Source organism: Trachemys scripta, chromosome 16 (assembly GCF_013100865.1).
Source record: "Trachemys scripta elegans isolate TJP31775 chromosome 16, CAS_Tse_1.0, whole genome shotgun sequence".
Lineage (NCBI taxonomy): Eukaryota > Metazoa > Chordata > Testudines > Emydidae > Trachemys > Trachemys scripta.
Genome location: NC_048313.1, coordinates 19579104 through 19598023, shown reverse-complemented (window position 1 = coordinate 19598023; position 18920 = coordinate 19579104). Strand labels below are relative to the sequence as shown.

Genomic DNA, 18920 nt, shown 5'->3' with positions numbered 1-18920 from the left:
CTAGGAGGGTGGTGAAGCACTGGAATGGGTTACTTAGGGAGGTGGTGGAATCTCCTTCCTTAGAGGTTTTTAAGGTCAGGCTTGACAAAGCCCTGGCTGGGATGATTTAGTTGGGAATTGGTTCTGCTTTGAGCAGGGGGTTGGACTAGATGACCTGAGGTCCCTTCCAACCCTGATATTCTGTGATTCTATGATTCTGTCATTAGCCGGTGGGCTTCGAGTCCTTAAGGCCCAGGTTGCAAGGCTGCCAGCTCTGCTGGGGCATGGTACTTACAGCAGGTCCGGTTTCACCACTACGACCGCGAGGACCTGGAGGACCAATCGGACCGGGCATGCCATTTGAACCATCTTTGCCAGAGGGACCAACAGGGCCTGGGGGACCCTAGAAAAGATTCACAAGGGGGGAGTTGAGAGCCAGGCCGTGAAAGAATCATGACGTAAAAAGACAACTGCAAGCTCTAAGGGCTCCGTCCGCTCATGAGGCAGCCAGGCTAATTCATAACGTAATGAATGGGGCACCTCGGACTTCCCTATCCATCCCTCTGCTACGTGCCATGGCCACTGAGAACCCGACTGCATCTGCCTATGCTGCTAACGGAGACTGACCTTAGTGCAAATGCTAAGGAGAATCTCCACCAGCTGTTAGCACTATAGGGGCAGTGACACACAGAGCAGCAATTCTCATTCCAATCAGCAAAGGTCACGTGTGTGTGTGTGTACACACAGCTCATGACCTTACATTGGAAGTACAGAGTTCTTTATCCAGGTTACTAAAATCTCTCTTGAATTTCCCCTCCTTGAAGCTGGAAAGGGGACTAAAACCCAATGTCCTTTTTGCCTGTAATGCTGTTGATTTATTTTCTGCACTTTGCTCAGTTTGACTAAGTAAGTGACTAGGCCATTTCACCTGAACCTGCATTGTGCTTCTCCTCGGTCCATCCCCCGCTACCCTCCCGCGCTCCGGGAACTGGACTTACCCTGGGACCAGAAGGACCAGAAGGACCAGTAGCACCTTGATCTCCAGATGTACCCTGAAGGGGGTGGAAACAGAACCACATGGTCATATCTCAGCATCTGGACAGCTTCCCTCTGGGGGTGCGGAACCCTGGCCAGACAGGATTCTGGATCGGCAAGAGCGGCCCTTGCCCAAGGGGTATGTTTGGTGTCTCTGAGGCATGAGCAGCCCAATGCCGGGTGAGGCCTGGGCCAGCGAAGGGCCCCCTTTAGCCATGCCAAGAGAGGCTGTCAGCTTCTCGCCTGGCCCAAGGCTAGGAGCTGTATGCCACAGCAAGGCCAACATGGCGGGGTGGTGAGAAGTTCCATTTTGAAGGTTGCCCAGCTGGGCCCAGAGCCCCCTGTGCTCCCTTCTCCCAACCCACTTCCCCCAGAGAATGGAGGAAAGGGGGGACTGGCTTTGTTTGACTCCAAAGGGAGCAGTTGGGGTGGGAGGGCTCTGGCCTTGGAGGTGGTGGGATGTCTCAGCTCTTGATCGGCCTTCAGTGAGACAGGCTGCCGAACCTTCCAGGATACACAGATGGCTGGGGCCATGGTAGGAGCAGGATTACGCTCATGGGGCCAAGGCAGGGACACAGCCCAGCGCCCCAGCATCTGTCCCGGTCAGATCAGCCCTAGCACGGCATGTTCTGTCCTGAGTCCTGCACCGCAAGCTCAGGTTGAGGATGAGGCTCCGACGCTGAAACTTACGGGAGGTCCAGGAAGACCCTGCAAACCAGTGAATCCTCGGTGACCCTTCAGACCCCTCTCACCAGCCTCTCCAGCTTCGCCCTTGTCACCGCGAGGACCTTGAGGACCCTGAGAGGGGTGAAAGAGAAGAGCTTTCAGCCTGGGCAGGAAAAGTCAAAGGGCAGGACGTGGTCCAGCCCAGCGGGCTCGGCACACTACATGGACACACAACACGCCGTAGGGTACGATCCAGCCCAGAGGGCCAGGCATGATGCATGCCAGAGTGCTGGGTACGATGCACGGACGTGCCACACAATGCAGGGCATGGCGCAGCCCAGAGTGCCTCCCCTGCAGCTGGATGCAGTGCCAGTCTGTGCACCCCACAGGAGTTCCAGGTGGAAACCCCGTGCGCTGACTCCCCAGGATCATGCAGCAGTAGAAAAGCATATAGAACAAAAGGGAAAATTCCCTCTCACAGACATATATCAGCCAGATTTCCAGAGGTGCTGAGCAGCTGCAACTGACGTCAGTGGAAACAGTGGGTGCTCAGCCGCTCGGGGGACCAGGCAGCGTATTCCTCATGAGGATGACTTACCGGCATGCCGCGTGCGCCTGCGGGGCCGGAGGGACCCATGGGGCCTTGAGCGCCCTGGAAAAAGACAAAGGTTGGTTATAGACGTCATAATAATCCTGTGAACGAGTCATCCATGCCGAGAGGCTGCCTATTGTAACAACTGAAGGGTTGATGTTGACTCCTAGTTTCCAAGACTAGAAGGGTCAACAGTCTGACCTCCTGTACAGCACAGGCCACGGGACTTACTCCCAAAAAATTCCCAGAGCAGGCCTTGTAGAAAAACGCCCAATCTGGATTTCAAATTGCCAGCGACGGAGAATCCATCACAACCCTTGGTAACTGGTTCCCATGGTTAGTTACCCTCTGTTAAAAATGGGCATCTTATTTCCAGCCTGGATTTGTCTAGCTTCAGCTGTCAGCCGTTGGATCGTGTTAGATCTGCTGGACTGAAGAGCCCAGTGTTAAATATTTGTTCCCAATGAAGGTACTTCTAGCCTGTGATCAGGTCACCCCTTAGCCGACTGAGTTCCTTGTCGCTGTCACTATACGGCAGGTTTTGTAATCCTTTTATCGTTCTCCTGGCTCTTCTCTGCACCCTCCCCAATTTATCAACATCCTTCTTGAATTGTGGCCACCAGAACTGGACACAGGATTCCAGCCGCGGTCACACCAGTGCCGAAACCAGAGGTGATATAACTTCCCTATTCCTACTTGAGAGTCCCCGGATCACGCATCCAAGGATCACATTAGCCCTTTTGGGTGAGAACTTCAAAGCTTCCCAGGACATCTGCGTGCCCCATTAATTCCCATGGAGAAGTAATGAGAATTGAGCATCCATATGTGCCCAAGTGGCTTTGATCAGCTCAGCCAGGGCTGCGACCCTCTGAACAGCTGGCTGGTGTCGATCATTTCACCTCCTTTTCTGCATAGGGCGATGGTGATTTTCTCCCATTTATTCGGTATCGGAAATTTTGCAAACAATTCTTCCTTCTACAGCTGGTTTGAGAGCAGCTCCCAAGGAGGACTCCAAACGTGCTGCTGGAGCGGTTTCAACTGGACACACCGACTGCCTAGTATTGATTCTGTTCCCTGATTGCACCAGCATCACTCTTGGAATCTGCCTTCTGCTGTGACTGCTCACAATTGGGAATTGGAAAGCCATTTTTTGGACCGATTCTTCTGCTCAGGCAGGCTGTTCCACCCCCCGACAGCCCGGCCAGCAAAGCCATTTGCTGCAATAGTCAGACAGCAAGTGGAAGAGAGGAAGCCATATAGGATGGCCAGGTCTCTGGGGCCGAAGCCAACCCCATCAGCTCATCTGATCTCCACGCTTCATCCTAACAGCCAAGCCCAGGGTTCCACTGCTCTTGTACAAGCAAAATCAATAGTCAGCTAACTCTGAATGACACCTTTCAATACTCTTAAATCAGGGCACTGATGTTGAATGATCACTTTGCCTCTTAATGGTCCTCTCATATACACTTAGAGCATTTCCTCTCGATGGTACTCCTGAATACTCAGGTCCCTTTCTATACTCTAGACGGTACTCTTGAATACTCAAATCCCTTCTGTACTTTGGATGGTACTCTCGATACTCAGGGCATTTACTGTACTCTGGATGGTACTCACGAGTACTCAGAGCCCTCACTGTACTCTAGGTGGTACTCTTGAGTACTCAGGGCATTTACTGTACTGTATTCTAGATGGCACTCTTGAATACTCAAATCCCTTCTTGTACTCTGGATGATACTCTTGAGTACTCATAGCCCTGACTGCACTCTACACAGTACTCATGAATACTCAGAGCTCTTACAGTACCCTGGGTAGTACTTTCAAATACCCAGAGCCTTTTCTGTACTCTGTCTCATACGCTTACATTCCCCTTGTGAGACCACTGACCCCTTGATGAGCTGCTGCCGTCTGGGCACTAAGGGACACTTACAGATTCTCCTCTGTCTCCCTGTTTGCCAGTTGGACCAACAGGACCCGGGGAGCCAGGAGGGCCGGGAGCACCAGGAGAACCGACAGCACCAGTCTCACCGCGATCACCCTGCCAGGAGACAAAGACACAGCCATTAATGTCAACGTCTCTCCTCGCTGTGCCCCAGGAGGCCGTAGTGTCACCTAGCAACGTCACAGTTCCCTCGCCTCCCTGGTTCCAGAGGTCACCTCTGATTTTTGTTCTGCTGGGGCAGGGGAGTGGCCAAGCACCATGGGAAGGTTTGGACAGGCCAGCGACCGCCTTTGTGGAGCATGAAGCCCCCCACCGCTGTCCAGGTCTGCGCGAAGCAGCCTGACAGGGGCTCATTCAGCCACCAACAAAGCACAAGCTCACTTCTATGCAAACACAGGAGCAAGTCGGCGTGCTAGGCAGCGGCTCCACCTGGGACCGCTCCCAGCAGCCGCTGCTGCCCAGAACGTGGCATCCAGGGCAGGCCTGACCCTGCAGGGCACCATGAGCCCAATGCCTGCGGCCACACGAGAAGGGGATGAACCAACCTTCGCTGTTTCGCCGAGCATGGGAGCTTCATGGCACCCTATGAGACCCCCAAGCCCCGGGACCCTGCTGCTGGAGAACAGAGATGGGTGCAGGGTGCCCCAAGGACTGGGATAGAAACTCCTTTTGCCAAGCTCACCTTCACTCCAGCTGCCCCATCTCTGCCAGGGGGGCCATCCGATCCGGGGGTGCCCTGGGAATGAGAAGAGGAGGAGAAGGTGATTCCTTGGAGGCCACCCAGGGAGTTCTGCCTGGGGAAGCGGGTAGGATGTGTGCAGACCTGGGCAAAGGAGCTGGCCGCACAGGCAACTGGTGAAACAAAGCTTCCCGTGCGAGGCTCCTGTGAGTTCTAGAACTGGAGAACTAGGAACTGGGCTGTCCCAGGGCAGCCGGAACTAGTGAGGCCACGTTCCTGACCCTCCTCTGGGGAAGGGGGATCTGGGTTACACCTGGGAAAGGGGACCTTAACGCTGAATTTCCTGGTTTATCTATGTTGAATTGTTTTAAACGACTCTGTCCAAAAAAGGTTCTTTCGGTTTAAATTCCCTCTGATCTTAAATTGTCTTTCTTATCCATCTAATCCATGAGTTCTTGACTTGGACATCATGAGCATGTCCGGCCGTCACCATGGGAATGGGATGAGGCCGAAGGCTGAGAAGTGCCACCGATGGCTGATTCACACCCAGCCTTGTGGTTCTTAGAATTTGGCTGTGGAAACGCCTCTCCCTTCGTTTCCAGGCCGTTAACACTCCCAGCCAGATTTGTTGCTTACCTCGCGCCCAGGTTCACCAGAGGGACCAGTCAGACCTGGGGGACCCACAGGACCAGGTGGCCCTCGGTCGCCGGCACCTCCAGGGGCTCCTTGTTTGCCAGGCTCACCCTAACGCAAAGAGACAAGAACGGAAACAATCCAAGTGAGCTGATCCCCTTGCAGTACACGGGATGCTTCTACATAGTCACTTTCCAGACAATTAGCCCCCGGTCAGGGTCATAAGATACTTTCCATCATAAAGCCCAAATCTGACCCCACGACCTTCTGACCCAACTCAACAAGAGTCTTTCCATTGACTTTGGATCAGGCCTGAGCATCCTTCCTGCCTAAAAGTTGCCACGAGGCTCCCCTGGTGGAGCAGAATGGTTTTACCTCAGGCTGGCCACTTATGAAATAGGCCACGTAAGCTAATGGCCGGCATTGCCCTTCCAATGGAGTGTCTCACTTGTGTTGGCCATTGCGCATCTCACGACATGGACCCAAAGTTGCTGCATTCGATAGGCCTTGAGGAACCGCTGTGCCGAGGGGTACGCTGAATAGGGGCTGTTTGAAAACTGTCCACCAAAAAGGGGGTTTTGACACAAAACTGAGGTTTGCAAAGCAACAGATTCGTTCACGAAAATCATCCGCTTTTGGCTGAACATTTTGAATTGTCCTCGAATGCCCGAAAACCTTGTCAGCTGAAAATGTTCAGTTCTAGTTTTTTTTCCTTGAAAACTCAACGTTTTCAGTGGGGAAGCAACCGGCTTCCACACTGCCTCTAATAGTGAGCGATGACGGGTGGGCAACTGAATTTACTATAGGTCAGACCCTGAGGGGTGCTGACCATTGCCTGGGACATGCTAACTCCCTCCAATGGCTTCTCGAGAGGCAGCACCTCCGCGATCGGATCCTATGGACAAAAGTAATGTGCGGGTGCTATGTGAAATCTCAGTGAAGAATACAGGGCAGATTCTCCATTGATCGGCACCTTGTGTCATCAACAACATCCAGGCAAGCTGGGTGCAAATCATAGAATATCAGGGTTGAAAAGGACCTCAGGAGGTCATCTAGTCCAACCCCCTGCTCAAAGCAGGACCAATCCCCAACTAAATCATCCCATCCAGGGCTTTGTCAAGCCTGACCTTAAAAACCTTTAAGGACGGAGATTCCACCACTTCCCTAGGTAACCCATTCCAGTGCTTCACCACCCTCCTAGTGAAACAAAGTGTAACTGTTCTGAGTTAGCAGTGTGTTGCACGGGTGTTAGTGACAGCACAAGGTGCCGGACGATGGGGAATAGGGGCCTATAACATTAGTGATGATCCCCGTGCACCTAAAAGCCGGTGAGGTTTAGAAGTGCTGTGAACGGAAGCGCTTCCTGGTCTTAAAATATACACGTGCTGTAAACCCAGTCCGAGAGCACTTCTGGCTCCGTGACACGCACAATATCGAGGCGCTGACAACCGCATATAGGGTGAAATTCAGCACAAGGTCTAGAGACCAGTCCAGTCACTCACAAGCCCTGCAATGGGATGTAAGTGGTGCAAAAATGTTGTGTGGTCCCTCGGCACCAGGGTGAGTTTCCTCCACGGCACGTTTTTTCATTGGCCGCCTTCCCCAGGGCTTATCCCAGACTTGAATCTCCGTGATTCATAATGGGGAGAGGATGCAGGGCAGAGTTAAGGATATTTGTGGGACTTTAACGCTCAATTTCCTGGTTTCTCGATGTTGAATTGTTTTAAACGACACTGTCCAAAAAAGGTTCTTTTGGTTTAAATTCCCTCTGATCTCAAATTGTCTTTCTTATCCATCTAATCCAGAGGTGGGCAAACTGCGGCCCGCGGGCCACATCCAGCCCGTGGGACCGTCCTGCCCAGCCCTTGAGCTCCCAGCCAGAGAGGCTAGCCCTGGCCCCTCCCCTGCTTTCCCCCCTCCCCCGCAGCCTCAGCTCACTGTGCCACCAGCGCTCTGGTTGGCAGGGCAGCAAGCTCCTGCCAGGGAGTGTGGCTGCGAGAGCCGCCGGTCTGCCCCAGTGCTCTAGACTGCACGGCAGCGCGGCTGGCTCCAGCCGGGTGGCGCGGATGCCAGTCTGCCAGTCCTGGCGCTCTGAGCGGCATGGTAAGGGGGCAGGGGGGTTGGATAAGGGGCAGGGAGTCCTGGGGGGCAGACAGGGGCTAGGGAGCAGGGAGCAGTGGGATGGGGTGGAGCTTCAGCGGGGGGCGTCAGGGGACGGGGAACGGGAGGGGGTTGGATAGGCGTGGGAGTCACGGGAGGCTTGTCAGGGGGTGGGGGTGTGGATAGGGGTCAGGGCAGTCAGGGGACAGAGAGTGGGGGGGTTGGATAGGGGGTGGGGTCCCAGGGGGGTGGTTAGGGGCGGGGGGACCTGAGAGGGGGCGGTCAGGGGACAAGGAGCGGGAGGAGGAAGGGAGTCGGATGGGTTGGGGGTTCTGAGGGGGCAGTCAGGGGGCAGATAGGGGGCGGGGGCCAGGCTGTTTGGGGAGGCACAGCCTTCCCTACCCGGCCCTCCATACAGTTTCAGAACCCTGATGTGGCCCTCAGGCCAGAAAGATTGCCCACCCCGATCTAATCCATGGGTTCTCGACTTGGGCATCATGAGCGTGTCCAGGGGTGTCATGCTCGACCTCCCTTTCTTTATGGCTAGATAGAAGAGATGTCTCACGGCATTATCTGTTGTCACAAGGGCTCTGCCTGAGCCTGGTGCCCTGCAGAACAGGCTCGCTGCAGGTTTACAGGAAACAAATTAACGCTGAACTCACGATACCCACCCAGGCGTTAAAGTCCCTATCCCCAACAACAGCCCATCACAGAGATCCGAGGCAAACATCTCCGAGGTTAGACCCCTAAGGGAGCCAGGTTACTTGGGTTAAGGCAGGCACAGCTTCCCTGTCCTGGCTTCACCCAGAACTGGCCCATAGTAGACACAACCACCCCTTTTATTATGGCCTGCTGGGCCCTGATTGGCCTCCGCCTGCTTCTTGCCCTTCTAGGTGCTGGAGCAGCAACTCTTACTGGTTTTGCCAGCAACTGATCATGAGAGGCCTCTCTAGAGGACTGAACTCGCTGCTCTTCCCTTCCAGCAGGACACCTTTTTAGTGCAGGGTGCACCAGGGGGCAGCACATGCCTGGGATGTACCTTCACAGGCTCCCAGTAAGGAAAGAGCCCGGAATCACGGATCTGCTCCGACCCTCTCACTTAAGCTCTCTCGGCTCATTCCACCTCCGCAGAGAAACAAGCTGTGCAAAGCCCCTTCAGCTATAGGGCACAAGGGACTTTGTGAGCTGGGTTTGCACAGTCTGGCTTTGACTTCGCAAGGTAAAGCTACTTACGGAGGGACCCGGCAGCCCCGGGAAACCTCTCTCACCACGCTGGCCGGGAAGACCGACAATACCTCGCTGGCCTGCCAAACCTTGAGGACCAGGTGGCCCATCGGCACCCTGGAAAAGACAGAGGCAGGAGGTAAAATCCAGCAGAGGCTGCACTAGGTAGTAACTATTGTGCAGTCCAAGACAAGGCAACGTGCACGTGAAAACTTACAGGTGGGCCATCTTCCCCGGACTCGCCCTTCTCACCAGGGGGACCGGCGGGGCCTTGGAGGCCAGGGTCACCAGAACGGCCCGGTGGGCCCCCATCACCACGAGCGCCCTTGGGACCATCTTTGCCAGAAGCGCCTGGTGGGCCAGGTGGGCCTGGGTTACCCTAGAAGAGAAGTACAAGGATTTGGTGAGAATGGGGGAAATTCCTCTACTCTGGTGCAAAGGCAAATAAGTGATTCTGTCTTCTAATTAATCGATGTAGAGCAGTTAGGTGCCATAGGCCATCCGAGTCCTGGAGAAGGATTCTCCGTGTAAAGACTCACCAGCCCCTGCACCTTCCCCTCCCATCTCATCACAACAGCTAACCATCTCAAAGTGAGGTCAATCCATCTCCGAAGCAAAGGACACCAGTCTAATTCAGACTTGGCAATTGGTTTCCTTATCAGACAAACACTCGTGGTGTCCTGTCATCTAGGAGACACTCTCCAGCTGTCAAGAGCACAAAGTACCAGGGACCCTCATCGGGTCACAGCAGAAATTTGTTTTGGGGGAAATAAAAGCCCACAAAAGTTACTGAAAACTACGAAAGGGCGGGAACTCCCTGGTTCATCTGTCAGAAATGTGGGGAAGCTCTTTTGGTTCGTCGCGCCATTCTTTGTTCTCCTCTTTGGAGCAACGTGCCGGAGTGGTAACAAACCAGGAACACGGGGACAGCCAGCCTAGGTCAGATCAATGGGTCCTTCCAGCTCAGTGTCCTTTCTCCTGCAGTGACCAGTGCCACCAGCTTCAGAGGAGGGGGCAGGAAACCCTGCAGAAGGTCATGAGGGGCAAACCTGCCCCAGGGAATGGACCATCTAACTCTCCCATGGACAGAGGGTGGCTTATGCCCCGTCTCCCTTCCAAAACCCAAACATAGGCCCCGCCAAGGTGGAACTGACGCTGGATGTTCATGAACTTACGTTAGGGCCGGGAGGGCCGACACGTCCTGCAGCGCCGGGGAATCCGGTGGCTCCCTGGATAAGGAGGGGAGAAACAGAAGGGTAAGCAGAGCATCCCAGTCCTTGCCCTTCCTGGAGAGGGGTGCGGTTCCCCACCGTTAACAGGTCCAAGCCAGAAGGGTGGATTCATCCCAGAGAGGGGCGGAGTGCATGGAGTATGGGGCTGGGGGGAAAGCACCCACTCAGTGTGTTGGTGCAAATGACTGGCCAGCTGGGCCCGGGAGGGCGAGTCCTTCAAGCAGACTGAGTGCTTAACCCTACCGGATACTTGGGGAGAGCAGCAGTCCAGGCAAGGCCTTCGCCGTCACCCAGGGCTGACCATTCCAGCATGAGTCGAACTCCAGGGGTGCAGCAAAGTCCCCTGGCTCGTGGGTTGGCAGGGATCTGGGTCCCACACCTTAGCAACAAGCAAAGCCTGCTGGCAGGCAGGAGCCTGTAGTGCATAGGGTGAATACAGCCACCCGTTTCACTGGGCCCATTCCGAAATCGTCCCGTGACGAGGAGGGGGCGTTCCACCTCCTGGCCTTCAATTCCATCGCCCTGGCCTGGGCTGTGATTGTCTCTGCTTCCCTGCCGCCTTGCTCAGCCCGCGCCTGGCAGGCCAATACAGGCCCAACCAGAACCCCCTGCATAGCCCTCGGGCGGGAGCCGGGCTGGGCTCTGGCACTTGGTGCCCGTCTCCAAGGGGTCGAAGGACCCGGGTGGTACTTACAGGGGGTCCCTGCGCACCTCGAGCTCCCTTAGGACCAGTCACACCAGTGGGACCCTAAGAAGGAAAAAGAAGCAGGTTAGATCCCGAATGGACCCCAGGAAATCAGCCCATGGTCTTGGCAAAGGGACTGGTCCTTTGTTCCAATGGGCGGGTATTTGTCTTACAGCTGGAGATGAGTAGCAGCCAGACTCTCCCTCTGACCCCGACGTTCTCTAGCGAGACCCCCCATTTGTCCTCGCGGTGCCTTCCTTCCTGCACCCAGCTCTGTCCCCTCTGGCGGTGGTTTAGATGGCTGGGGGTGCAGCTGGCTGCAGCCGTATGTCCCCTAGAGGGCGCCCTTCACAGCTGGGGCATTTCATGATGGTCTCTCCCATCAGAGGGGGGGCAAAGAGGGAAACTGACCTGGATCAAACATCCCTAGGGACCATGTACAATGGGGAAGGGGGTCCTTGCTTGTGGGGTTGCGCAGCAGAGGGTACTCAGGTAGGAGGGTATTTTCCAGCCCCCCCAAGCTCCCAGAGGGCTTCATGGCTGCAATGAAACTGCCGCCCCTGGTGTGAGTGCTCCTCGGAATAGGGCCCTGCCACTGCAGAGAGGGGCGACCCTCTGGCAGGAATCTGGCCTCCTCTTTCCTGGGCCGGTTCTGGGGGTTTATTCCCAGACCCCGGGGCCTTGGCAGGCTCCCCCACGACAGGTAAAATCGGGGTGAGGGATTGCTGGGGATCAGCCGTTTCAAAGCCTGTGGCTCAGATCCCTCAGCTGGGATAAATCAGTGACCCAGATCCTAGGTTCTGACCCGTTGCACGTGGCCAGAGTATTTTCAAAGCAAAGCACAGTCCTTTCTTGGGCTCCTTTTCTCCCGAGGACGGTTCATCGCTGGCCAGCCCCCATTCTCCCAGGCTGCCTTCCCAGTAGGGTCATGCGGGGAGGAGCAGGACTTTGCTTTACCAACCTGTGGGCCAGGAGCACCGGAAGAACCCTGTGGACCCGGGGCCCCAGCGTCTCCCTTCTGGCCAGATTCTCCTTGTTCACCTTTAGCACCGGGTTGGCCGTCAGCGCCCTGCATGAGGAAGGGAAGAAAAAGCCCCAGGGTGAGACATGACCTCCCCGTGAGATGGGTGCCCGGTGCTGTGCATGTGGCACGGTCATCACTACGGGAACATGGATATCGAGGGGCGGGATAGAGAGGGAAATTGGACAACAAGGGTCAGCAAACGCGGCTGTACTCACGGGAGGTCCAGCAAATCCAGCAGGGCCAGGGGCTCCAGGCTCGCCACGATCACCCTGAAAGGGAAAGGACTGGGGTTAAATGGGGGGCCCGGGCAGGAAACACCCCAACCTGGACAGCAAGTTCTACGGGGCAGGAGGCATCTTTGTGCTTCCATGTCTGTATAGCACCTAGCACCGTGATTCTCAACCTTGTCCATCTGGGAACACCCCCCAGGAGCCTCTTCCATCCAGCTGGGACCCACCCCTATGTAGTAGGGTGGTCTTGACCTCTTGACACCTGTTTGTGAGCCCCACGCACTGGGGTCACGACCCCCCTGGCCTAGCACAATGGTCGGGGTCTCTGGCGGCTATCCCCATCAATCAGAGCAATGTTGGAAAGAATGGGGAAGCTGGTGAATTCCCCGGGGGTAGTCTCTGAATTGAGAGGGGCACAGACCCCCCCCCCCGAGAGGCTCAGACCCATTGTATGAACCAAGGTCTGGGGACCTAGGGTTGTTGGCATCACACTTACCGGGGCGCCGCGGGCGCCGGCAGCACCAGATGGGCCTGGGGGACCCGATTCACCCTAGACAGGGAGAAAGAAGAAGGAGATGTGAGAGCAGTCGGGGAGATATGGCCGGCCAGAGGCTGTAGATAACCTGGGATTCTGCCCCTCCCACTTCCACAGCCCACCCCCCTCCCTACGGTCTTTCCAGACCCCAAAGCCCTGCCCAGATCTCAAGCTCCACCCACAGCCTGAGCTTCCGCTCAAGCCCCTCCTCCAGCTCCAAGACACGCCCATGCTCCCAAAGCCACTCCTCCAGCCCCCTCCGGTCACCCGTTCCCCCATATCCCTCCCACACTCCAACCTAAGGACTCGCCCATCCCACCCCCCAGCACAAAGTTCTCCCCATGGCACCAGGATTGCCATATTTCTGATTGCAGAAAACCGAACACACTTGCCCCTCCCCTTCTCCAAGGCCCTGCCTCCCGCTCACTCCCTCCCCCCATCGCTCACTTTCCCCCACACAGGCTCACTTTCGCCGGGCTCGGGCAGGGGGTTGGGGTGCGAGAGGGGTGAGGGCTCTGGCTGGGGGTGTGGGCTCTGGGGTGGGGTCAGGGATGAGGGGTTTGGGGTGCGGGAGGGGGCTCAGGGGTGAGGTAGGGGGTTGCGGTGTGTGGGGGGGGTGAGGGCTCCAGCTGGGGGTGCAGGGGTTCTGGGATGGGGCCAGGATGAGGGGGTTGGGGTGCAGGAGGGGGCTCAGGGCTAGGGCCAAGGGGTTGGGGTGCAGGGGGGAGTGAGGTGGGGTGACAGCTCCGCCTGGGGGTGCGGGCTCTGGGGTGGGGCTGGGGATGAGGGCTTTCACATGCAGGAGGTGGCTCTAGGCTGGGGGGTGGGGCTGAGGGGTTCGGAGTGTGGGAGGGGGTGAGGGGTGCAGGCTCCAGGCGGCACTTACCTCAGGTGGCTCCCGGAAGCAGCCAGCATGTCTAGCTCCTAGACGGAGGCACCAGGCGGCTCTGCGCACTGCCCCTGCCCACAGGCACCGGCTCTGCAACTCACAATGGCCGCGCTTCCTGGCCAATGGAAGCTGCGTAGCCGGTGCTTGGGGCGGGGGCAGCGCGTGGAGCCACCTGGCCACGCCTCTGCCTAGGGGCCGCAGGGACACATTGCCATTTCTGGGAGCCGCATGGAGCCAGGTAGGGACGGGAACCTGCCTGCCCCACTGCGCCGCTGACCGGAGCCGCCAGGGTCCCTTTTCAACCAGGCGTTCTATTCGAAAACCAGACGCCTGGCAACCCTACATGGCACTGGCTCGGCTTGTGCCCTGAAGCCCCGCCCACATGCCAAGGCCCCTCCCACAGCCCAGTGACCCTCCCCACTGGGTCATGGCTCTTGCAGTATCTCTGGCTCCGGCGGCCTGATCTATGTACACCTGGAGGGAGTCACTGAGGAGCACAGACACCGAGAGGTTGGGAAATCCATGGGGTCTGAGCTGTGACTGTTGCTCTTGACCCCTCCCCCCATTTCACTGAGTCCCACTGCCCCCAGCCAGGCGTCATGCAGAGTTCCTGGGTTCTTACCTTCTCGCCGTTGGGGCCAGAAGGGCCAGGGGGACCGATCGGACCTGTCAAACCCTGGGGGAGAGAAGAGGGAGAGGAGGGTGAGCAGGTGACAGTGAAGAGCAGCTGCTGCCTGTGTGTGCCGGGCAGAGCCCAGTGTGGGGCTGGGTTAGTGTCAGAGACTGAGCCCAGACCTTCTGGGTTCGTCGGCTTCTCTGCAGCACCGAGCTCCACGCCTCAAAACCCTGGGGATCGGTTTTAAACCAGCAAGGGAGTAATAACAACCCTCTGCCTGCTACAGCCTGGAAAACATCACTACAGCCTGAATGCTACCCAGCTACAGCTCTGCCTGACAGCTATGCAGCTACAACAGTGCTAGGCTCCTACCCTGCTCCAGCTCTCTGCCTGCTATGCTGCTCCAGCCTGTCTGCTTTGCAGCTACAGCTCCGCCTGACTGCTACCGCCTGACTCCTACACTGCTCCAGCTCTCTGCGTGCTATGTGGCTACAGCTCTGCCTGACTGCTACAGCCGGACTCCTACACTGCTCCAGCTCTCTGCGTGCTATGTGGCTACAGCTCCACCTGACTGCTACAGCCTGACTCCTACACTGCTCCAGCTCTCTGCGTGCTATGTGGCTACAGCTCTGCCTGACTGCTACAGCCGGACTCCTACACTGCTCCAGCTCTCTGCGTGCTATGTGGCTACAGCTCCGCCTGACTGCTACAGCCTGACTCCTACACTGCTCCAGCTCTCTGCGTGCTATGTGACTACAGCTCTGCCTGACTGCTACAGCCTGACTCCTACACTGCTCCAGCTCTCTGCGTGCTATGTGACTACAGCTCCGCCTGATTGCTACCGCCTGACTCCTAAAGTGCTCCAGCTCTCTGCTTGCTATGTGACTACAGCTCCGCCTGACTGCTACAGCCTGACTCCTACACTGCTCCAGCTCTCTGCGTGCTATGTGGCTACAGCTCCGCCTGACTGCTACAGCCTGACTCCTACACTGCTCCAGCTCTGTGTGACTGCTACAGCTCTCTGCCTGCTACCCGGCTACTGCCTGCCTCCCTGCAACACTGCTACAACTCTACCTGACTGCTACAGCTCCCTGACAATTTCTACGCTGCTGCTACTCTGCCTGACCAGTAGGGCTTTCTGGCTGCTACACCTTGACAGCTTGTTCCCTGACTGCTGTAGTGCTCTGCCTGACCTTTAGCCGATCCTCCATCATGTGTCCTCAGTGTCAGCTGCCCGTGTAGCTAGACAGGCAGACGGTTGGGATGTTGCCTGTTAACTCAGTCCCCGTGACAATCTGAGCAAGTGATGCCTTCCCCTCTACTTACTCTTCCGCCGTCCTTGCCGGGAGCTCCTTCTGGGCCTTTCTCACCGACATCACCCTGTGGGAGGAGATCAGAGAGAAGTTACCGCCCAAACGCCAGTACCGCTGAACCATCCCAGGGCAACCATGGACCATGAGCCCCTCCCCCACCCCATCAGCTCAGAGAGGGCAGCAAAGAGATCCCAGGATCGAAGGGATCCCAGAGATAGACCAAGAACCAATAGGGGCTTGGACTGCTTGATTGGCAGATGGTCTTTCATCCGCTGCAGGGGATAGAAATGCTTAGAGTCAGGGACCACAGATCATCTAGCCTGATCTCCCGCGTGTTACAGGCCACCCATAGCATCCGGCACCCAACAACCGAAAGTAGACCCAGGTATCACAGCCCACAGGAGACCCAGCTCTTGCATGCCACAGGTCGGGGGTAGGTGGCACCAATGCCCTTGCAACGGCCAGAAATTGCTTAGAGCTTCCAAAGCTCTGTTGGAAGCAGCTGATCTTGTGTCCTCCGGTCCATGGGTCTGAACTCTCTGCATTAAGGTCTTGCATCTGAAGAAGTGAGGTTCTTACCCACGAAAGCTTATGCTCCCAGTACTTCTGTTAGTCTTAAAGGTGCCACAGGACCCTCTGTTGCTTTTTGCATTAAGGTCGACATCCCCAAGGCCAAATATATTCAGTGCCGGGCAGGTTCCCCTTCCCATATCCCCATATCCCCCCAGCTGGCCCCTTCTTTGCGGGAACGTGGCGAGATCCCGTAGCTCCACTGAAGTCAATGGGGCCAGCTCCCAGCGTCTATAAATCAGCATCACCACATTGAAATCATTACGTCTTCCATCGCTCTCACCCGCCGGGAATCCAGCCCTGCGTGTGCACCTGTCTGCCCTGTGCAATGCCTGACCCCCTGAAGTCCGGGGGAAGGCGCAACTTACCCTGTCTCCCTTTGGTCCGGAAATACCAGCTGCTCCCCTCTCACCAGGCATCCCCTGCAGACCGGGGGGACCTTGAGCACCAGTAGGGCCGGATGGACCAGTCGCACCCTAGAAAGGAGGAACACAGCGAGGTCACTGGGTGATGCAGACGGGGCAGGATTGGCCACGCCTACTTCCCGTGCACTGAGCTGCACTAGGATAGCAATCAAGTCAGCCGGGCCTGCTCTGCCCTGGTGGAACGTTCTCCCAACGGGCAGACCGGATGCTTCTGGAGCCCAGCCCTTTGGGGTCTTTTTAAACATGATGCCCACAAAGCCTGCAGCTGCTAAGGTCAGTTTTCCTGCCCCCCTCCCAGGGCAAGACCTCAGCCTGGCGATCGGTACGATGCCACCCCGCGTGGGGCTTGAACCGTGGCCCTCGAGAGCGGAAAGCCTGAGCCTCGCATGCCAGAGCTAAAGGACCAGCTCTCTTAGCCCGGATGCAGCAGCAAGGACCGAATCCTTTTCCATGCTCCAGCTACTAGAGAGAGACAAAGGAAACCTACCTTGGGTCCGTCGGTACCAGGAGTTCCGGGGAGCCCTCGAGCGCCCTGCAGACCTTGTGAACCTGGAGAGCCACGTTCACCCGGGAAGCCACGTTCACCCTGGTGTGGAAAGAGACACCGTTAGGGAGGTCACAGCTGGGGATTGGCCAGGACAATTAAAGGGCCCAGGCGGTTTTATCATTGCAACAAGGTCACTCGGGGCTGCCCTGCTGCGGCGGGTGGCTGCCGCGCTCCACCCCAGAGGTGGCTGCGTATCAGCGCTGGGTGAATGTTCCTTAGTGGCTGCCTGTTAGATGCTCGGGGATCGCCTGGAAGATGCTGTAGAAATACCGGGAGGTTAAACAGGTCACCCAAAAGTGGAAGGGCCAAAACTGAAAGGTGGCTTTTGACCATTTTGCTGCCAGTGCCCTGGAGGGGGTGGTTAGTGGTGCTCAGGGGCAATGTTAGCGGAGATGCAACAGGTGCTGAGACCATGAGCAGCAGATACACGGCCAAGAACGACAGCACAGTCTTCTTGTTCTGGGTTTGTACAGCACCTAGCGCGATGGGCTCCTGGTCCATGACTAGGGCTCATGGGCACTACCGTAATACACCTAATAACTAATGTGCAGCACCTAGCACCATGCAGCCCTGTTCCATGACTAGGGTTCCTGGGCACTACCTAATAAATCTACTAACTAATGTACAGCACCGAGCACCATGAGGCCCTGGTCCATGACTAAGGCTACTAAGTGATACCATAATACATAGAATACGTAGCAATAATAATGTACAGCACCTAGCACAACAAGGTCCCGATTCATGACAAGGGCTCCAGGGCACTACCGTAATATATCTAATAAATACCGTACAGCACCTAGCGCGATGGGCTCCTGGTCTAGGACAGGGGCTCCTAGGCGCAGCCGTAACACACCTAATAAATAACCATAACCCAGCTGCTGAGCTTCCCGCTCTGCGACCCGGAGGACGAATAGTACTTACTCGGGGACCCACGAGGCCTGGGGTGCCAGCTTCGCCAGGGACGCCCTACGGAGAGCAAGAAGGGGGAGAAGGCAGTTACACTCCGAGACAAGAGAGCTCCTTCCCTAGCCAGAGACGCACCACCCCGTGCAGAGAGAAGATGGGGCTAGGAACAGACCTACAGCAGCCTGCTCTCCCCAGCTGCGGTAGGGCCAGTTCACCCCGGGAGGGGCTCTGACTGGCATTTGATTTGGACCGGGCGGACGTGCAAATCGGCAGCAACGGGCGAGCAATGGTTGTTTCCGACTAGCGGCTTTCAGACGGTGCGAGGGGACCAGTCTGGGTCTGGTGCACCGCACACGCTGTCTTGCTCCCGAGGTGGCCCAGGAAACCCTAGATCGGGGTGGCTGCGGGAGGGGGGCACACGGAGTCTGACAGAGCCCCAAGTTTAGTGACCATCAGGCTTCTTCAGTGACTCAGGCTTTTCCCCGCAGGGTGGCTTGAGCCAGGTGGGCTGAACCTCCCTGACCCAGCGCCGGACCCCAGGGCCCCCGGGCTAAACCTTGCAAAGGGGACTCAGTTGCCAGCTCGCATGGCAGCTCTGTTCATGGCCTGCAGTGAGGTGCTAAGGAAGCTCCGGGATGGGGTCTGAACTCACCTGATCTCCTGGCTTGCCACCTTCGCCTGGAGGACCTGGGGGGCCGGGGAGTCCCTGAAAGGAAGCAGGTGCAGAGAGGTTAGCCATGACCGTAGGTGTCTCATGTCCACTCTGTGGGCCCCGGGCTTGTGGACTTGCACTGTAAACCTGGGTTTGCAGTTGCTGGGGCTGGGTCTCAGAGCCATGCTAACGCGTCCACGCTACGGAGACCTTCTGACTCAGGTCTGTGACTTTAGTTGCATTCACACTGCAAAATGACAGGGTCTGAATTCACAGCAGGACTTGGGCTCTGACCCACCCCCCGAGCAGGGTCCTAGGATCCGGGTGCTTGCTGTCCTGAGTCGGACTGATTTGTGTGTAGACAGAAGGGGGGCTTGGACTCAAACCTGAGTCCCAGCCCAGGCTCAGTGTGCAGTGCAGACACATCCTCAGTCTCTGGGCTGGGTGGG

The 18920-nt window shown here is 56.9% G+C and overlaps 1 protein-coding gene across 4 annotated transcripts in view; it reads right to left on the bottom strand.

Moving 5' to 3' along the window:
• COL2A1 (collagen type II alpha 1 chain) overlaps positions 1-18920 on the bottom strand; it is a 64443-nt gene that overhangs the window by 6283 nt on the left and 39240 nt on the right. For all 4 annotated transcript variants that reach the window (XM_034792138.1, XM_034792139.1, XM_034792137.1 and 1 more), the window contains 20 exons: positions 18472-18525; positions 17835-17879; positions 16854-16952; positions 16310-16417; positions 15385-15438; positions 14065-14118; positions 12515-12568; positions 12004-12057; positions 11726-11833; positions 10774-10827; positions 10023-10076; positions 9065-9226; positions 8857-8964; positions 5527-5634; positions 4894-4947; positions 4200-4307; positions 2279-2332; positions 1705-1812; positions 978-1031; positions 275-382 (listed from right to left, as the gene is read on the bottom strand). In XM_034792138.1, coding sequence (XP_034648029.1) covers positions 275-382; positions 978-1031; positions 1705-1812; positions 2279-2332; positions 4200-4307; positions 4894-4947; positions 5527-5634; positions 8857-8964; positions 9065-9226; positions 10023-10076; positions 10774-10827; positions 11726-11833; positions 12004-12057; positions 12515-12568; positions 14065-14118; positions 15385-15438; positions 16310-16417; positions 16854-16952; positions 17835-17879; positions 18472-18525 — 1602 coding nt within the window. The remainder of the gene's footprint in view (positions 1-274; positions 383-977; positions 1032-1704; positions 1813-2278; positions 2333-4199; positions 4308-4893; positions 4948-5526; positions 5635-8856; positions 8965-9064; positions 9227-10022; positions 10077-10773; positions 10828-11725; positions 11834-12003; positions 12058-12514; positions 12569-14064; positions 14119-15384; positions 15439-16309; positions 16418-16853; positions 16953-17834; positions 17880-18471; positions 18526-18920) is intronic.